The 19,381-nt window shown below is 36.5% G+C and overlaps 1 protein-coding gene across 16 annotated transcripts in view; it reads left to right on the forward strand.

Annotated features, from left to right (window-relative positions):
• Positions 1–19,381, forward strand: part of WDFY3 (WD repeat and FYVE domain containing 3) — a 251,531-nt gene that overhangs the window by 191,529 nt on the left and 40,621 nt on the right. For 13 of the 16 annotated variants that reach the window (XM_070612692.1, XM_070612688.1, XM_070612693.1 and 10 more), the window contains 8 exons: positions 907–984; positions 2,423–2,650; positions 9,081–9,134; positions 11,453–11,621; positions 13,981–14,144; positions 16,699–16,847; positions 17,960–18,080; positions 18,626–18,711. In XM_070612692.1, the coding sequence (XP_070468793.1) occupies positions 907–984; positions 2,423–2,650; positions 9,081–9,134; positions 11,453–11,621; positions 13,981–14,144; positions 16,699–16,847; positions 17,960–18,080; positions 18,626–18,711 (1,049 nt within the window). The remainder of the gene's footprint in view (positions 1–906; positions 985–2,422; positions 2,651–9,080; positions 9,135–11,452; positions 11,622–13,980; positions 14,145–16,698; positions 16,848–17,959; positions 18,081–18,625; positions 18,712–19,381) is intronic. The other 3 variants (XM_070612690.1, XM_070612695.1, XM_070612697.1) reach the window with 1 other exon arrangement.

The following is a 19,381-nucleotide window of genomic DNA, read 5'->3' on the forward strand; positions in this document are numbered from 1 at the left end:
TTTTGCTTTAGAAGAGAAAGAGAAATAACCCAGATTATGAGAACTTCTTCCATTTTATTATGATAAAATTGCATTATGAATGTGTATTTATATCCATTTTCATAACTGTTTATGATATGAGATTTGGATATTGATGTATGATCAGACTGTGGATAATTTTTTCCCAATTTTTTCGTACTTTCAATTTTCTTATTGATAATTATATAAATTTTAAAGCAATAGTAAAACAAAATGGCTTTTTATTTTTTGTAATCTTGTTGTATATACCTGATTGTTTTTTTTTAATTCATCCACATTCTCTCCTCATCACACTTCCTTTGCCATCCCAGAATCTTAGTGGCAACTGTGAAGCAGGTCTGAGAGAAACAGTGTGTATCAGTGACTCCACGTGTCAGGTTGAGTGCCCTAGGAAGCACACTGAGGTGGAGTTTAGTGTGCAGGAGGTTTATTGGGGTGCCCTTGTGGTCGACACCTGTGGAAGGGAAAAGAAGGAAGCAGGATTGATCACAGGGAAATGTCAGGCTCCAGCAACAGCCTCAGCTGGGTTGGCCTGTACTGAGCTGAAAAGGCTGGGCTTGCTTACCCCCAAATCAACCAGGAGTTGGATGTGGGGTGCCTGGGCAGCTCTCTGCAGCTGAGGTGAACCCTGAAGGTGCTGACAGCACTGACAGCACTCCCAGAGGTTGAGGCAGCACGCTGTCCCTTATAGGGGCATGGGTGTGTGTGTGTGTTCATCACACAAGCCTCTGTTAGATTCATCGCATAATTAATCTTTTAGAGTTTTTGTTTTGTAGTGGTACTTTAAAAGAAATTTAACTAATTGTTCAGCATTAAATTCAAGACTATTTAACTCATTGATTCCAGGAAGTCCATGAAATATTAAGACTCTTTTCCATCCATTGTTAGGAGATTTCTCAGTGGATGTTTACGCATATCGCTGTTGTTCGCGACTTAGTGGACACACAGTATAAGGAGTATCAGGAGGTAAGAATTCCTAACCATAGTAATGGTTTGCCTTCCTCAAATGGGAAAAGACACTGTTTCTCCTGATGTCTTCCTGCCCATTTTAAGGGTAAGTTACTGAACCGCATTCATCCTCAGATGACGATTTTTAATTATCCCTGCTGACGGCTACTTTGGCCCTTGGTTTTAAGATGGAAAAATTTGAATTTTCTATAGGCACACTGCATTTAAAACGCAGCAAACTAGAAATATGCACAGCTGAATCCTGCTAACATTTGGTTCTGACATTTTGCATGTCTTTGTTCCTAATAAAAATTAAAATGTGAGAAAGATCCCTCTCTTTCAGACTTAACAAGGAGATTGTGAAAATATGCATCAAAGTCTCTGAGAAGTCTCTTAAAATTCTAAAAGAGTAAAAGATAAAGTTATTTTTTTATTATAGTTGCTTGATGATTATGTCAGTAAAAATAAATTCAATGAAAGCTTCTTGGTAAATTCATAATACTCAAGTTATCCTAAATTCCAAAACAATAGGTCTATTGAAGATTTCTAAAAGATAAACTGCTAATATTTTATGGACATAACACTATTTACTTGGTTGTTACAGGGGGTTCCCCTGCCTCCCGGGAACACATAAGTACACCTATGATATCGTATAATTTCATGATTATTTATTCAATAATATTTTCTGTTAGTTGTATAAAGAGATCTTTATTCTTAGACTTAAATTGCATACTTATATTCCATGAATCATTAGGTAAGTCAGTTATAGTGATCTATGTTGAAATGTTATACATCTTTGCATTGGACAGATAGCAAGAAGTTATACCAAGTCATAAATTTCCGTTTAAGTCAAAATGGTTTGGATCTGTCCCAGTGGCCAATAGAAAATGGTTTTTCTTTTATATGTATGTGAATGTCAAGTTCCCTGTCAGAGCTGCCTATTTATTTTCTTTACCTAAAATCTTTGGAAATCTTATCAAGACTACCAGTAATCCAGTGTGTTGGCAATATTTCTTGATCTGTTTTCCTAGATTTTTTCCTATCCATGTTCTAGTAGCTGTTCTACAATACAGGAGTGGGAGATTCATCCTTAAATTGCCATGTTTATTTATTAACTCACACTGGACAACCATTTCAATGTATTTTCATAAGTAATATTACCACCTTTCCTGTGCTCAAGTAACATAGTTCTTTCAACTCTGTTCAGCCTTACTGCACACTCTGCCCTGTACATACCTGTCATTTACTTGATGCGAAAATAATTGCGTTGGGCCACCATAAAAAAACTCAGCTTCTCTCAAAATTGGTAGCTTACTTTTTAAGCATAAATGAGTGTAATTTTACTTTTATAGTATTGACTGAAATGATATGGATAACTTGGTTTTAAGTTATTTGTAGACTTTTAATTATTTCTCCTGCTTTTGCTTGAAAACCAACCTGGACTCCCTCCCCTTAGCGTCAGCAAAATGCCCTGAAGTATGTGACGGAAGAGTGGTGCCAAATCGAGTACGAACTGTTGCGGGAGCGAGGGTTATGGGGTCCCCCCATTGGTTCCCATCTAGACAAGTGGATGCTGGAGATGACAGAAGGACCCTGCAGAATGAGGAAAAAAATGGTGCGAAATGACATGTTTTATAACCATTATCCTTACGTGCCAGAAACAGAACAAGAGACAAATGTGGCGGTGAGTATGCAGAATTAAATGTCTGTAATGGCTCTTTCACATTTTTCTTCTTTCTAAGCATTTTTCCTTCATAGGTCAATTACCTAACATATCTAATTTAGGAAATTCAATAAACTATATTAAGTTGATAATGTCAGGATGGTGGTGGTGGAATGAAAAGATGCAGCAGTACAACAGGAGACTTCATGGTGAAATGGTTTAGATCGCGCAGATTCTGGAGCCAGGCTGCCCGACGTAAAACCTGGCTCTGCCACTGGACTAGCCCGGTGACCCAGTACAGTTCATTTAGCTCTTTGGGTTTTGTTTTCTTATGCCTAAAATGGAGAAAAAAGCCATTCCACCTCAAAAGCTGTTGGGAGGATTAAGTAAGTTAAAATTAATAAAGTACTTGAATAGTGTCTGGCACAAAATGAGCACTATATGAGTGAGTGTTAAGTAAATAAAATAAATATTAGCACTAAGCAGTATTCTTTGGAGAAATATAGAGAACAGCTAAAGAAAAATAGCCTGAATATGTAGATTTTTCCATTTATGTGAAGAAGCCTTATCGCTGACTCCACAGGTTTAAAACAAACATTTGCCCTTAAGTCCCTTTGCAGTCAGACAAGTTACCCTTCCCAAAGACTCCATTCAGCTTTTTGTACATCACTGGAGAAATTTTGTCTAAGCTGATAATGCTCCAGGAGTTATGTTTTTAAGTTGGGAAAAGTACATTCTTTCCCGGTAAAGTCACTGCACATTAAAGAAGAGAAAATACAGGAGTGTGACAACATCCACTGACTTTAATTCTGAAAATCCTTATAACGTTTCTAAGTGGTAATTCAACTCTTTGGTGTCCAACAATAATCCTTTACCTGCAAAACAAAGAGTGCTTTTCTCCTTAGAAATTCACTCTTGTCGTAGAGTCACAGTTTGGGAAACTGAAAAGGGATCTCACAGACAATCATGTCCAGCATCCTACTACTATCGTTTTAATGTATAATCAATTAGAGAAACATTATTTTATGAGGTATTTTACTATTTTTTGTACCTTGTCTTTGAGATGCAATGTGTGTTTTACACTTACAGCACTTCTCAGTTTGGACTGGCCACGTTGCACAGGCTCAGTATCCATGTGTGGATAGATGCCACTGTGCTGGGTAGGGTAGCCCTAGGGAATCCCTGACTTTTAGACCAGTGTTTTGTGATTTTTTTAAAAAAAATCTATTCTTCTTTTTGATACATGGAATTTTCATGCCTTCCTTTAATGTCATTTAAATTTTCAAAAAAATTCATGTTATAACTTTTTGAAAATATAGTCTAGAAAAACATATTTTAAGATTCTCTCCCTCCCAAGGAATCTGACTGCTGTGCTTAATTAACCTTGGACAGAAAGGTTACCATCTCTCAAAGGAATGTATTCCATATTTTGTCTCACCCTAGCATTAGCTACCTCTAAAAGATTTTAGAGGCTTGCCTGGTGGCATAGTGGTTAAGTCTGTGCACTCCACTTTGGCAGCCCAGCTTTGACAGGTTCAGATCCTGGGCATGGACCTACACACCGCTCATCAAGCCAAACTGTGGCAGTGTCCCACATACGAAATAGAGGAAGATTGGCGCAGGTGTTAGCTCAGCGTCAGTCTTCCTCAAGCAAAAAGAGGAAGATTGGCAACAGATATTAGCTCAGGGCCAATCTTCCTCACAAAAAATAAATAAGTAAATAAGATATAGTAAAACCTAATGTAACTCCAAAAACTCAGATCGCTACAAAGACTCATCCACTAAAGAACGGTTTGGGTTTGCTCTTCTTGCATATTTGGTTAATAGGATTTTAGAATATGAGAGGTCATAAAGTCCAACCATTTGCCCAGTGTAGAAGTTTTATTATATTTTACTGAAAACTTCCTTTCAAAACTCTTCGTGGCTTAAGTACCTTCACATTCTTGACTTTATATTTGATTCTCCCAACAAGTGAAGAAACTAAGATTTATAGAAGAGACTTGGAACGTGAGTCTCCTTGTAAGTAGTTTGTATCCTGTGACGTGGGGCAGCTTGAACTGTTCCAGTGCTGCTTTTCTTCTCTGCCAAAACCCTGACTCCATTTATTTCGTGCTCGTTGATTCCGCCTCTGTCCTGATGCTACTTAGAATGTAGGTCCTAGACCTGCTAAAATATGAAGAGTTTTTTAGGATAGCTCCCTAAAGTCTGCTTTTCTCAAAGCTGTTCAGTTCTGTCAAGAATGCCATACTTGGTACAGCTGTAACTTAAAGACCTATAATTTCTGATTCTCATGCATTACACAAAAAAATTAATCCACCCCGTATTTTTGCAGTCTTTTCTTAGCACCTACTTTTGTCAGAGCAAGCCAGCAGTACAATCTCTAATTCTCAATCTTCCCCCCCGACAATGAGAATTTAAGCCTGTAGCAATTTGATAAAATATTTCTTATGGAGTCAGCACACTTAAATTGAATCCATTCACGAATACTGAAATAGAAGATGAATATATTCTCCTAAATATGTGACCAACTCAGTTTTTATTTAACTGAAGTATATACTTTTGAGTTTTTATTTAACTGAGGCATATATTGTTTGAGTTATTTAACCGTAATATTTTTATCTTATCTACTCCTTTCCTTCTTTGTAACAGTGTCATTTGTTTTACAAAAGTATATTTAAACATCTATGTCAGATAAATGCAAAATAAGCTATTCAGAGTTCACACTCAGAACCTTAGTATCATTAGCATTTTACCTAAGCAAAGGAGGGCGCCAGCCTGTGAAATCTGAACAGACAGTCTCAGGAATAAAACAGATGTGTTACATATCGGAAAATACAGTGCAGTCAAGAAACGTTGGATTTATGTTTCCAACAAAAGAAAAAGCAGGTGGAAAGGAGAGATGATTACAGAATTCAAAATCCATGCTGCTTAGTTCATACACTAGTCAAGGTTAATCTGCTATGGTGAAATTTTCTGAATGAATAATTATTTTAGTTTTCCTAGTTCAAAATATTTTGTAAATTTGAAACGCTATTAAATGTCCTCTTTTATTTATTGGGATATGCAGTCTGGCAATATTAATAGCAAAGAAAATTCCAAAAAGTAAAAGCATCTGCTATCCCACTGAATTCTGTCATGAAATCAGAAAAGAAGAATGAATACTTAAAAGCACAGTGAGGGGGACGCTCTGCAGAGCAGTCTACATGTGGTTTCATTCACGGCTCATAGCAGCGCTCTGAAGTTTAGTTAATATTATTATCCCAGTTTTATAGATGAGGAATAGAAACCTGGAAAAGTTAAGGAACCCCTTCTAGGTCACAGCTACTGAGTAGCGGAGTGAAAAAGCGTAGGTTGACAGTTCCTCAGAAGCTGAATCACTTTTGAAAAAGAAAAGATTCCAGTGGGTGGCAGTTTTGTGACCTTTTCTATAGACAATGAATTTCTTCCAGCCAGAAGCCATGTATTAGGTTTTTTCTCTTTCATGCTAACAGAGTACCTAGAACTTAATAAATCTTGAGTGAATGGATCACCAGCGCTCTCTCTTCCTAATAGATTTTATCCATTGCTTCCTGTTCATCATTCTACAGAGTTTTCCTAATTCTGAAATTTTTCCACTAAAAAGGGCTAGAGCCAAATTTTGTGGGACCTGAAGTTTATACAACTTGGAGGAGGGTTCTCTGAGAAAAAGAGTACAAAATTATGAATATAAAATTACTAGGGCCCCTCTTCCAGGGTTTTCAAAGGAGCCCATGGGGAGTGAGCACTGTTGGAGTTTGAGCTTCATTGACTTTGTAGAAAATCCCCCTCTGCCTTGAACTGCATTAACTCCTGCCTCCCAGAGTTAGAGAGCAATCATTTCCTGCTTTTTACCGCCCGTAAGTGTGTTGCCCCCCACATCCATGTTCATCAAATATAGTCAATACTGGGGCCAGCCTCGTGACACAGTGGTTACGTTCACACGTTCAGCTTCGGTGGCCCACGGTTTGCCAGTTTGGATCCCGGGTGTGGACCTAGCACCGCTTGGCTCGCCATGCTGTGGCAGGCGTCACACATATAAAAATAGAGGAAGATGGGCATGGATGTTAGCTCAGGGCCAGTCTTCCTCAGAAAAAAGAGGAGGATTGGTGGTAGATGTTAGTTCAGGGCTAATCTTCCTCAAAAAAAAAAATGTATATATATAGTCAGTACTTTTTGCCATATAACAGGTATACGCCAACCTAAAAATTGCTTTTGAAGACTCTTCATAGGTAAAACAGGGTTTACCTGGAGCAAAGGCAAATGATTTGATCTTTTGCCTTATTTATTAAGAATAATTATTATTTCTAAGTAACATTCAAGTTTTCAGTCCTGTTGCTTAAGCTGAAAGAATACAATGGTGATTAAAAAGTTATTTTCTTGTTTTAAATCTTTGATGTTAGAAGTGAATCAAGTGATTATTTCTTTAGTCATTAAAGTTTTATTTTTTAAACCTTGATAATATTCCATACTGTATAAAAAATAGCATATCTATTATTATAAGTTTTTAACTTTATTTCTTGATTTTTAACTTAGATGTTTGTTTATAGAATACAGGGCATATTTGAGTGTTTTATTTGCCATAGACTTAAAAACTTTGAAAGTTTATCAACTAAAATTATTTCAATAAAAACAACAGTACTAATAATATCCTGAGAAAAATTAGGTATATGTGGAAAATTTTGTATTGTCACATGAAGATACTTTATCCTTTCTGGACAGTGATTTTCCTTGGGGGGTAATGTTTTTATATCATATAGAGACGTCACAGGACTCATAGAAACTAAGCAACTCATTCAGGAAATTCCATTGCCAGCATTATAAAAAAAATTAGAAATAAAAGGCCTATAAAATTATTTCTAGAAATTCTGAATTTGAAAAATTTAGATTTCTATGTCGACATAATATAATAGCAATTGTTATAAAATTTTTTAATAAAAGAGCTATGATAATATTAAAATTATTGGTATAATATGTATCTTTGCTATTGCATGCTGTGCCTTTGAGTAAAAATGAGAACCTCAGTCAGTGGATCAGTAGGCAATATGTATTAAACCAGCACTGTACCATCTGCTGTGGGGAAAATGCAAGAGTGCGCATGTGAGTCCCTGCCCGCATTCTGCTTGGGGTTATATGTGTGGTGGACATCCAAGTTGGGTTTGACCATAGTAATTGGTCCATTTTGCTGTTGGTGTTTCACATGTCTATCCTGCCATCTATCTTGTTTTTGTATGAGTTGCAGAATCAGTACCCTCCACCCCTAAACACTTCCACATGCATATCAATCAATAGAGTTCAATATTTATAATTTTTTATTACCATAAATTTTACATACATTGAAATACATAAATCTTAAGCATACATTCAGTGCATTTTAACAGATGGATAGTACACACTCACGTAACTCAAACCCTTACCAAGATGGAGAGTATGGGAGTATATTTTAAAGATTATTCTTCAATACAAGGTATACTTTTCGAAGTTTGCTTAGAAAGAGACAGGGTTTTCTAAAGCCATGTGAAGTATTTGCAAGTGTGCCCAATAGTCCAGTGTCTGTTCTGCCAAGGGAAGCAAATGTTTGTGAAAACGTTTTGCCTGCTCGTGTTTACTGTAGAGAAGGGTACTGGCAGTCATCTCTAGACACAAACTGTGCAAAAGAAGAAAAACTAGAAGTAGTTCTTGGGTGCGGTATTGTCTGTCTGTAGCTATCTGTGTGTTTACACGTATGAGACACACTCTGCAGCTTATCAGAAGTTGCCTTGTTCATTGAGATTTTATTCTGAGAATAAAATATAAATCAACCACCTAATTCTTTAAAAGCTATTCTTTACAAAAACTTTTGGTTTGGAGGCTGATGCTCTGGTCTGCCTTCTGCTCTCAGCCTTTCTCGGGTTGTGGCTGTGAAGGCAGCGAAGGGAGGTGGGTCCTTGTGCTTTTATGGGAGGATGTTTTCTTCACTAACAAGCACTTAGTGATTTCTGTGCTATGGGGTATTATAGATAATACTGTAAATCAGGGGCTCCTGTTATAAAACAGGTCTGAGGATAAGCACAGTGAAAAGTAGGTGGAAGATAATAGCTAGATTAGCTTCTGTTATCCAGTTTTTCCGTTTTAAAACCATAGAAAGAGTTGCCTATAAATCACCCATCACAGCGGCAGCCTATGCTGAAGTTTTGTCTGTGTGGTTTTTAAGTTCGTCCTGTTCAGTTGCCTTGGGAATTTTAGTGTATTTGTTTTACTTTAAAACTACTTTCAATAACTGAGAAATAATCACACAATGCTAAGTAGTTATTTCAAGCAGCTTAGGATGTCATATTAATTTTCTTTGAGTGAGTCCATCTTTCTTATTTCATACAATCATCTAGAAAATTTTGTTTTTGTGTTGTTCTTTATGTTTTTTTTTCTGATGTGTCTATACTTAATACCCTGTTTTCAGTCTGAGATCCCAAGTAAACAGCCTGAGACACCCGATGATATCATTCCTCAAAAGGTAAAACACAAATTACCGTAAAAGAATGCAAAATACTTGCAGTTTGTTTTTTTTTTAATGCATGGTAGACTAGACTAACTTAAAAGATTGACTTTCAATTTATTCTTCCTGTAAGTTCCTTAGAGTTGAAAAGTTGGCTTCATTCATGCTGAGAGATGTTCTGGTCTTTATTGGCTTTGTTCTAATTAGCTTTCTGGGGTCTGTGTGCTGCTCACTAACAGACTGGGCACTCACTGCTCTCACCGTGAAATGTGGATTGCTTCGCCATCTACTAACAAGTTCTGACGCATGTTAGTAATGGGCAGCCTGACGCCTTCAACCTTTTTTTTTTTCACTCATTTCATTCTTCTAGATACTAAACAGTGGGGATTTTGAAAATGCCAGGGTATCCTCTTTTAAAATTATTTTTTCAGTCAGAAGGAACTAAGGGAAATTGAGTGTATGATCACTTTTTAAAATACAATTTGGTTTATCTTAATTAGTTTGAAAACTTATAATTGTTTTCTTTTTCTAGAAAGATTCAGTACATAATTGAATAAATAATGTGGTGCTTTAGAACACAGAAATGTACCTCAAAATATTTAGGGGAAAATATTTATAATTCCAAGTTTAAATCTGTATATGAAGTCGGTAGCTAGGTAGATGTTGTCCCATATCTATTAATTCATTGTCTTGCCCATCACTAACTATGCTTTCATCTTTTTACAAATGAACAGTTTTGAGCTGAAGATAATAGTTAGACCTCATATAGAAGAATTGTTATAGTATAAAGTTGACTACCTTTCTTTCATTTCAAAAATATTGCAGTGTTCTTATTAGTTTGCCCATCAGATTGATCCTTCTGTAATTGTGATGATTTTACATCATTTTAGTACTTTGCTATGTTATGCAATATATTTCAGTTTCCATTTGTTGCATATCATTCCTCAGTTAGCTTGCAGCTCTCTTTATTCCCTGACGTTAACCTGAAAGTATAAGAAGGACAATTTGGCTTTAGTTAAGTATCTTTTTGTCTCAAAAATTGGTTCAATATTTTAGTCTAAATGTTCCAACAAATTGGACACTTGTTTTCCACTTTAGTTGGCAATCATATTTTTTTTTAAAGTGTTGCTTGAAATAAGTATTGTGGTAGACAATATATATTGACTACTTGAATTTGAAGAGTAGGCCGATAGAATATTTTTAATTAGATAAGCTCATTCACAGGAAAGGAAAATAAAATAATGTTTAGAAAGGGAAGGTTTTAAAGTATATTTCAAATTCCATCTTTTTCTTAATTGTTGATTCAAAGTCTGGGTCTAATTCAAATGGAGGAACCTTTATACATATAAGCTTTTCCTTCTGGTTTTACATTTTTGTGGGAAACTTTAGACCTTAATTTTCATTGTCTTATGGTTTTAAGAAATGAAAGTTTAGGTCACTTGGAGAACCTGTTTTTAGGATAAATACAAATTATTCTGAAAAAGAAATGCTCTGGTATTGTGTGCCAAAAGAATTAAATCTTTTTAATGTTCCTAGGTAATTAATTTATTCTTCAAAATGGACTGATATATGCTCTTGATATGCTCATTTAGTTAGCAAACTAGTTAGTTTATGGATCACATTCTTGTATACAACAAACAACGAGAATGTTTTAGCAGGTTGGAGATACCAGATCATAGTGGCAGGCCAACCAGAGAATGCCATCTCGCCTGAAGCTGATTGATTCCATGTGGGTCAGGATTCTTGGAAGGTTTGGGCCATTCCAGCATTCCAGTGTAACTTGGGAATATGGGAAAGAACAGGGCACTTCTGAGTCTCTGCCTCCAAGTATCTGAAGCAAACAATCACACAGATTGGTTCCAACTAAATGGGTGGCCCTTTAGGCCTGACCTATCTACTTTACTTGAGGTGGAAGCAAAGTTCCAGGTTCCTCCAAGTTCTAGGTTCCTCATAGTTCCAGGACATCTCCTTGCAACTTGATGCCCTCCAGCCCTGGATGTTCTCTTCATTCTACTGTATGGGGAGGTTTTCTGATACAGCAGTAAGGCCTTTACCTACTAACGTGAAGACATCATTTGACTAGAGATGATTTGTTTCTATTTTGGGAAGAATAAAAATGCTAATATTGTTTTATATATCTTTTAAAAATTAATGGAATTTAAAAATAGAGAAACTTAACCCGGAAATCTGTGGATTCACTGGGTATAAACACAGTCTATTAAAAATCCCTAAAAAATGGTAACACATAGTCTTGACACCTTACCTTCCCTCAGAAAGCTTATATTTTTAATTCTTAAAGACAGTTATCTGAGTCCTTTTCTTTTGTTATTTCTTAGAAACCTGCTCGATACAGAAGAGCCATAAGTTATGACAGTAAAGAATACTACATGCGACTAGCCTCTGGCAATCCAGCCATTGTCCAAGATGCCATTGTAGAGAGTTCAGAAGGCGAAGCTACTCAGCAAGAACCAGAGCATGGTGAAGACACTATCGCTAAAGTCAAAGGTCAGCCTTCCTCATTGATTTTAATTAAAAATCATTTTAGAGCATTCCTTATATTTGAATTTATATGAAAATATGAGCAACTGTAAACCATAGGGCCAACCAAGTATCCACATATATTTTACCATCTCACCCTTCTTAAAGATTGACTTTTGTATCAGAACTGAAGAGTCTGGCTCTTCTTTGTTGCCGACAGATGAATGCAATGTGCCCATTGGCTTGATAATTTTTTTTTTACTGTATTTGGCAGAATTCTCGGTGGCAGCTGATATTTTATGTTAACGCCTTGATAACTAAATAAATATTTATAAAATCGCGACAACTACTAAATGTGTCATTAGTGCAAGTTAGCCAACGGTAAGAAATAATGCTCTTTCTTCCTGTGAGCTAGCTAAGACAAATTATTCCAGATGTATACTATGAAGTTAGTAAGACATACATAAGATGATGAATTAGGCTAAAATGGCCATGGACTTTGTGATTTTGTGCTTTTACATGTGTGTGCCCTCTGCTGCCTTCCTACGTCTTCTCCATGATCTGGACCTTAACAAACCCTGCCCAGTCTTAAGGACACGGGTCAAATATCAAATCGTCCTTCTCTGAACCCTTTTCCAACTCTTCTGTGCACCGATAGCACTTTGTATCTCTTTTAGCAAGTTCAGTGATTTTGCAGTGCTTTAGGTTTTGTAAATTGCAAGTTTCTCAGAAGCAGAGATTTTCTTCTCCCTTTATAGTTTTTACAAAATGGGGATTCAATCAATATCAAATAAGTAAATCAACCCATTATTTTAACTTTTTTAAGCCTCTGCTTCACCATAAATTCAAGTCTTTGCACATTCTATAAGTAAAGCCCTAGAATGTAAATTAAGAACTGTAAATTAAAAATCAGTTTCAGATCCCATTGATTAAAACACTAATAGTATATGACCATGTCAACAAAAAATACCATTGAAAATTGTGATTCGTTTTTCCTGTTATTATAATACACCTAGTCTCTCTCATGATGACTATGACTTACTAAACATTTTGTAATTGATCTAACATTTTCATAGAATCCCTGAAACTTCTAGTAGTGAACAGAGTTTTCAACCTTCTAATTGTCTTGACATGGCATCAGCAAAGTTACTGAGGTGGATCCAGAGCTATATTTGCTGGGTATAAGCCAAGATCTAATTCACGGTTAGTCAGATGACTTGTGTTTGAGTCATTGGCACTTAACTTCTCGGCCTCATTTTCCTCATCTCTAATTGAGCTAAAACCACAAAAACTTTCGTCACTACTATGATATACAAGATGTTATGCTAGACATAGAGTTGGAGGTTTGATTCATCAAATTAAAAATAATGCAGCTCTAAGCTTTTCCGTCTTGTGAGTGTTCTCAGCAGGACTGGATCTCTCTTGCTTGCGTGTTATACTCTTCCACATGTGAAAGTAAAGCTTTTCCCAAGGCAGAGCAGAGCCTCTCATAACTCCTGTTCAAAGGGTAAGGTTCTAACAGGCTGACTAATGCTTTTCCAAATTTCTTAGAGCAACTGTCATTGGTAGGTGTAACATGACCTTTTTTGGTACAACGAAAGAATATTAATTGAATTAAATATGGGATTTAGAGTGTATTTTGAGTCCTTCTCATGCTTTGAGTTCTCATCAATTGATTTTAATGTCATCTCCTGTGATTATTAATAAGGTTATCGAAATGTAGGCAATAAAATGTTTCTTTAATCTACAAATTAAATGATCTGTCCCTGTATTATAAAGAATTCTATTCTTATTCTTTATGATCTGATGATTTGATAAAATTCATTCATGTAGGAATGACCATACTGCCATTTGTGGCATGAGTCTTGAAAGAGTCCTCAAGGGCCTTCCAAGTGGGATCTCTTGTAATCATGTTTATATCTTGCTGTCTTCATTTTTCTTTCTGATAGTGATTGACTGACCATTTATTCATGGTTTCGTCTAATGACACCTGTCCATAAGCAAGACCATCCTTACCATTAATTATGCTAATGGTATGTCTATCATCGTCATCTGAAACTTATTTAGAGTTTACTCTTTATGAAGCATGATGCTAAGCACTTTACCTCATTTACTCCTCCAGCTATCCTCTAAAATAGATAGTATTCTTGTCCCTGTTTTATAGATGAGAAAATTGAGGTCCAGAGAGGGCAAATAATTCTACAAGGTCACACAACTGTTTAGCTGCAGAGCCTGTGTTGAACTGAACTGTGCTGCCTCCCCATACCTTCCAGAGTTATCTCAGATTAGAAATGGATAGGAGGAAATCTCAAAATGGAAGTGAGACTCAACGCTCCCCAGATGGCCCCCACAAGGTCACATGGCCCTCTTGGTTACTATCCCATAGGTCTGGTCAAGCCTCCTCTAAAACGGTCTCGATCTGCACCTGATGGAGGAGATGAGGAGAACCAGGAGCAGCTGCAAGACCAGATTGCTGAGGGCAGCTCCATAGAAGAGGAGGAGAAAACGGACAATGCCACGCTCCTGCGCCTGTTAGAGGAAGGAGAAAAGGTACTGTGCTTCTTGAACAGTTAGCGTTGGGTTTAAGTAACTGGTTTCCAGTTTATGACTAGTTGGTAGAGTATTTATCTGGTGGCAGAAGATAAATATTTTACCTTCTTTAATGAAATAACGGTGTTTAGTGGTCTTTTGGGTTTAGTACTGTACTTCTCTCATCTTCAGGATTTTCTGACCAATCTGAACACACTAAACGGCATAAAGTCTCACCAGATACAATATTAACAGTTGAGATCTAGTTCACTGTCTTCCTCCATACCCTTTGTTAGACTACAGTGCTTGCCATAATTCTCTATTTCAAACCCATGTGCACAACCCATTCAGTAATCTGGCCTTGTATTTTTTTTCCATACCTGAGTAATTCTAGTAACCATCTACAAGCAGCCTCAGCCAATCTGTACCATCCCCACCAGCCTGGTAGTTCACTCCCACTTTCCTGCATTCACAGAAGACCACTTTGCCTTCCCTTCCTATTTCTCCCTCAGCCTCTACATCCTGCTGAATTCTCCAGGTTCACTTTGCTGCCTCTGCCTTTTAGCCTGAGTCCCCTGCAGCATTGTATGTCTTGCAGTTCACTACATCCATGATGATATTCTTTACTCTGCGCTTTACTCATTGTGTTTTCTGCCAGAATACCTCTCTCTCCATCACTTGCATAACCTCTATCCTAGTAACTCCCATTTCATACAGCCTCATTTATCTGGATGTCTAATACTCAAATGCAGGAAGCTTTCCTAGCCTGTCTTGCCATCGCCGGCTCTGTGCTTTTGGAATGCCTTGTATATATCGCTGTGTTTTATCATGTCATGATTATTTGCTCCTGTGTCCATCTCTTCCCCTAGACAGGGAGCTCCCATAGGCAGTCACTGTTTCTTATTCCTACCTCATTGCCTTACACAGCCCCAATCACCTTATAGTCACTCAATAAACCTTTGAATGAAGGAGTGATTGGTTAAGTAAATAAAAGGTTAGAGGAATGAATGAATCAATGTGTAATAAGTATCACCTTTTTAAAGAATGTTCTTTTAGGTTGTTATATTAGATCTTATTATAACCCTTGAAACCTTACCCACTAAGAAGTAGTAACCAGAAATTAGAGTATGATTGAAAAATTTCTCTTTGAATGTATGGCCTAATAAATCTTGAATGAAAATTTAAAAAGAAAAAATCATGTAACTATAAAGGTACATTAGGTCTGAAGGAGGCACAAGAGAGGCTTCTGGGGTCTTGGGAATGTTCTCTTTCTTGATCTGGATGTCAGTTGCATAATATTTTTAGCATTTGAAAATTCATTGAGCTATGCACTTATGAAATAAACATTTTTCTGTATGTATATTACACTGCAACAGAGTTATTGCAAAAGTACATCAGTATTTTTCCTGTAACATTCTACATTTTTATTATTGAAGTAGTTCAAATATGGCCATGAAAATTGACTTAACATTTGTGTATTTTAGAAAATCTATTTTATAATGCTGTCGTTTTTTTAAACTCTTAATCTCTTGAGTAACAGTTTTTGCTCTAATTTCTTTAAGTTCAAAGACTGCAGGAAGTGTGTTCAAATCAACATTTGTTTGACTCTGATTTAGTGGCTGATTTCTTTTCCTTGACTCGTGTTGAACTAAGTTTAAGCAAGAAGGAATTCTTACTAAGAACAGATCTGGCTGTTGGAAAGAAAACAATACTGACATTGAGAAATATAGCAAATGCTTCCTCTTATGAGGAAAATACAACTTCTGCCAAGTTTGGCTTTTTACAATGGCACAACAGTCTGCCAGGCCAGCAGGACCCAGGTGAGGAGAGAATAGGGACAAATTCCCCAGTTCCAGTTCCAGGAGTTATTATGGAAAAAGAGAAAAATGAGCTATGTGGAAAAGACAGCCACCAATTCCTAACGTGACTTTGTACATAATCTCACTAACTCTCACAGTAAGCTCATGTATACTTGAAATTTACAAATGAAGACACAGAGGCCCAGGGAAATTAAGAAACTTGGCTAAATCTACAAGTAAGTGGCAGAACTAAGAATTCTCTCAGGATCGTCAGACTCTGCAGACCTTTTTCACTCCGTATCATCTTGCCTCACAAAGGGCACAGTCCGAATCTCCTCACATGTATGCCTCAGTTCCCTTTCCTGCCAAGTTTGTTGTGTCTGTCTCCCTCCTTATCCAACTTGTTCATCTCTTGGGGAACCTGGTACCTATGTGCCTGGCACATAGTGGGTACTCTGAATATTGGGAGAAATGGATTGGATGGATGGATAGATAGATGGATGGCGGTGGATGGATATGAGTAAATGGTTGTTTCCTTTTACTGAAGTCAACTGCAAATCAACCTGCACTCTTAGCTGATTCTTGTTAGTACATTTTAAACTCAGGTTTAATGTACTTAGCTCAGAGGATGCCATAACCATGTGATGTCTTGGTAAAATTCTCTTTGCCCATTAAACCCATCTTTAAAAACATTTTGTTTCAGTTATATCAAAAAGGAAATTATCTGAAATTTTTTTTGAAACTATATCAATGAATGTTTCTGGTTTTCTCTGTAGATCCAACACATGTACCGCTGTGCTCGAGTCCAGGGCCTAGATACCAGTGAGGGGCTGCTGCTTTTTGGTAAAGAACATTTTTATGTGATTGATGGATTTACAATGACAGCAACCAGGGAAATAAGAGATATTGAAACTTTACCTCCAAAGTAAGTAAATGAATGAAGAGACACAAAGTATAGCTATCTTTAGAAAGCAATATTTGTACATAGTTTTTTTAATCCAAAAATTGTGTTTTACATAATGTTATCCCTCAGTTTGTGTGTCTGTAATTAAATATTCACAAGGGTAAATAGTTCTTTCAAGGTAATAAAGAAAAACTTTGCCTTATCAAAGTGAAAACTAAGTAGAATTTATTGCTGTGCATTAATAGCATTAGACAGCAAATTCCACATAGTATAATCTATATATTTATAAACTTATTCTGCATTTACAAATTATTCTCTTTTTTTTTAAGTTTCAGTGCAAACACAGGTGTAGAGAAAATGCAGGTAGCTGTGCAATAGTCTAACAAATGAAAGAGCATCCGTGTCCTCTGAGTACCCTAGAAGCACTGTGACAGCACAGACAGGAGTTCGCGGACAGAGTTTTATCCGTCTCCCTCTTCTGCTGGTGCTGTGATGGAAGTGATAGTGGGTAATGGAAAACTCAGAAGACGGACAGAGCTAAAAGGAAGATAAAAATTTGCCTTAGCTTAGAAAATCAGCATGCTCTTCTCTTCCTTTAACATTTTGAACACCTAACACTGTTGAATAAAGACATGGTCTCTGCAGTTCATTCCTAGGAGATAATACAAATAGTTACTTTCAGCAACAGTCAGGGCCACATTATGACTTTTGTGGGCCCCTTCCTCCATATAAAAACATTAAAAATTGTTTTGTGACTGTGTTCGTTTAAGGATAAATATATTCATATTGTACATTAAAACATTTTCTTTTACCTAAAAGTTCAATATTTCTGGTTTTAAAAGAAATTAAAACATTTCCTTGGACCCCTAAAAGTACATAGGCATAGGCGCTGTACCAGCTGTTCCTGATAGATGAGTTGGCCCTGATAGCAATAATGGGATCCTTAAAATCGTATTCATCAACGGGGGTTCCTTGTATGACAAGTAGCTGACAAATTAGTCTCTTAAACATATTTTTTTGAACTGAATATTGTTCCCTGCTCCTATACATATGTTGAAAATCACACACCCTTTTTTGAACAGTGAATTTATCCCTTTCTATGTTTTTATCTCATTTCTCTTGGCTGCCTACAGTATGCATGAGCCGATTATCCCTAGAGGAGCCAGGCAAGGCCCCAGTCAACTCAAGAGGACATGCAGCATCTTTGCCTATGAAGATATCAAGGAGGTCCATAAAAGGAGGTATCTCCTGCAGGTCGGTTGACTTAATAGCGCTAAACATTTCATCATGTTCCTTTGTTCAGGGGACGTGTTATTTTAAAACCGATACATGCCATGAAAACCCTCTATAGGATCCACACCATTCCTTAGAATATGCCTTAGATTTGGTCATATGATAGACAAATTCACGTCACATGGATGCATAACTCTCTTCAATGCATCTCTCTTTTTTAAACACAACCTAAAACTTGAGTGATATGTTTATCTGTCCATCTTTCCCTAAAGCCATGCAAATCAACAATATGATTGTTTTTTAGTATAAAAATTACATCCTCACTATAACTTTTAAAAAATTATAATTTTATAATTACTTTATTTTATAATTATTCTATTATTTAATGTTTTAGGAATAAGTTCAGAACACGTTGGCTCTGTTTATTTTGTAATTTAATCTGTTAGGAATTCCTGACTCTAAAAATGTTCTTCTGTCAACAAGTTAACATCTTCAACATTGTAGAAATTCGTAGTGGAAAAGTTAACAGATCACCTTATTTGTGTTTTTCTCTCCGATCATTTCAGCCTATTGCTGTGGAAGTTTTCTCTGGAGATGGACGGAATTACCTCCTTGCTTTTCAGAAAGGAATTAGAAATAAAGTCTATCAAAGGTATTGGTTCTTAGGAACACTTTGTAATGCTGTCATGGGAAGAGATGGGAGGGAGCAGGACCAGTTCAGCTATCTTTTAAAAATCTGGAATTTAGATCAGTGAATTAACTCCTTTGAAGAAAATATCAGTGTCATTTTTGCCAGCCTCTGGAAACATGATTCTTCTAAGTAGCTTTTAAAATTATACTATTTTGTTGTGAAATACCATTTTACCTTCTGGTAATTTATAGTAGATATCATCAAAAGCTACTTTTATCACTAAGTCCTATGTCGCTAAATGTAAAAGGATCATGAAATTGTAGCTTAAAAAATAACACTTGTAGTCCGAAATAGGCTCTTTCATATTTACCCAAAAGAGACAAGACAAAGACTGCTTTGCTATTGAATGCAGAGACTGGGTGCCCCTGGAAATTATATTCACACGAGCTCTGTCTGGCGTTGGAAGAAGACAAGTTGGATAACTTCATCCTTGAAAAAGTAGCCTAGACAAATAAAGCAGTTAATCTAATCTAACCATACTTCATTTTGAGGAAGCTATTTTTAAAATTTTAAAAGAAAAGCAGTGTATATCCATGGTGCTTAAAGATATTTCTGTTGAATATGTGAATAATAAGGCTTTGATGAACTGATCGTAGATCTGAGAGAGCTGCTCTCATTCTGTGAAGAGTGG

The sequence above is a fragment of the Equus przewalskii genome, chromosome 3 (genome assembly GCF_037783145.1).
Source record: "Equus przewalskii isolate Varuska chromosome 3, EquPr2, whole genome shotgun sequence".
Classification (NCBI taxonomy): Eukaryota; Metazoa; Chordata; class Mammalia; order Perissodactyla; family Equidae; genus Equus; species Equus przewalskii.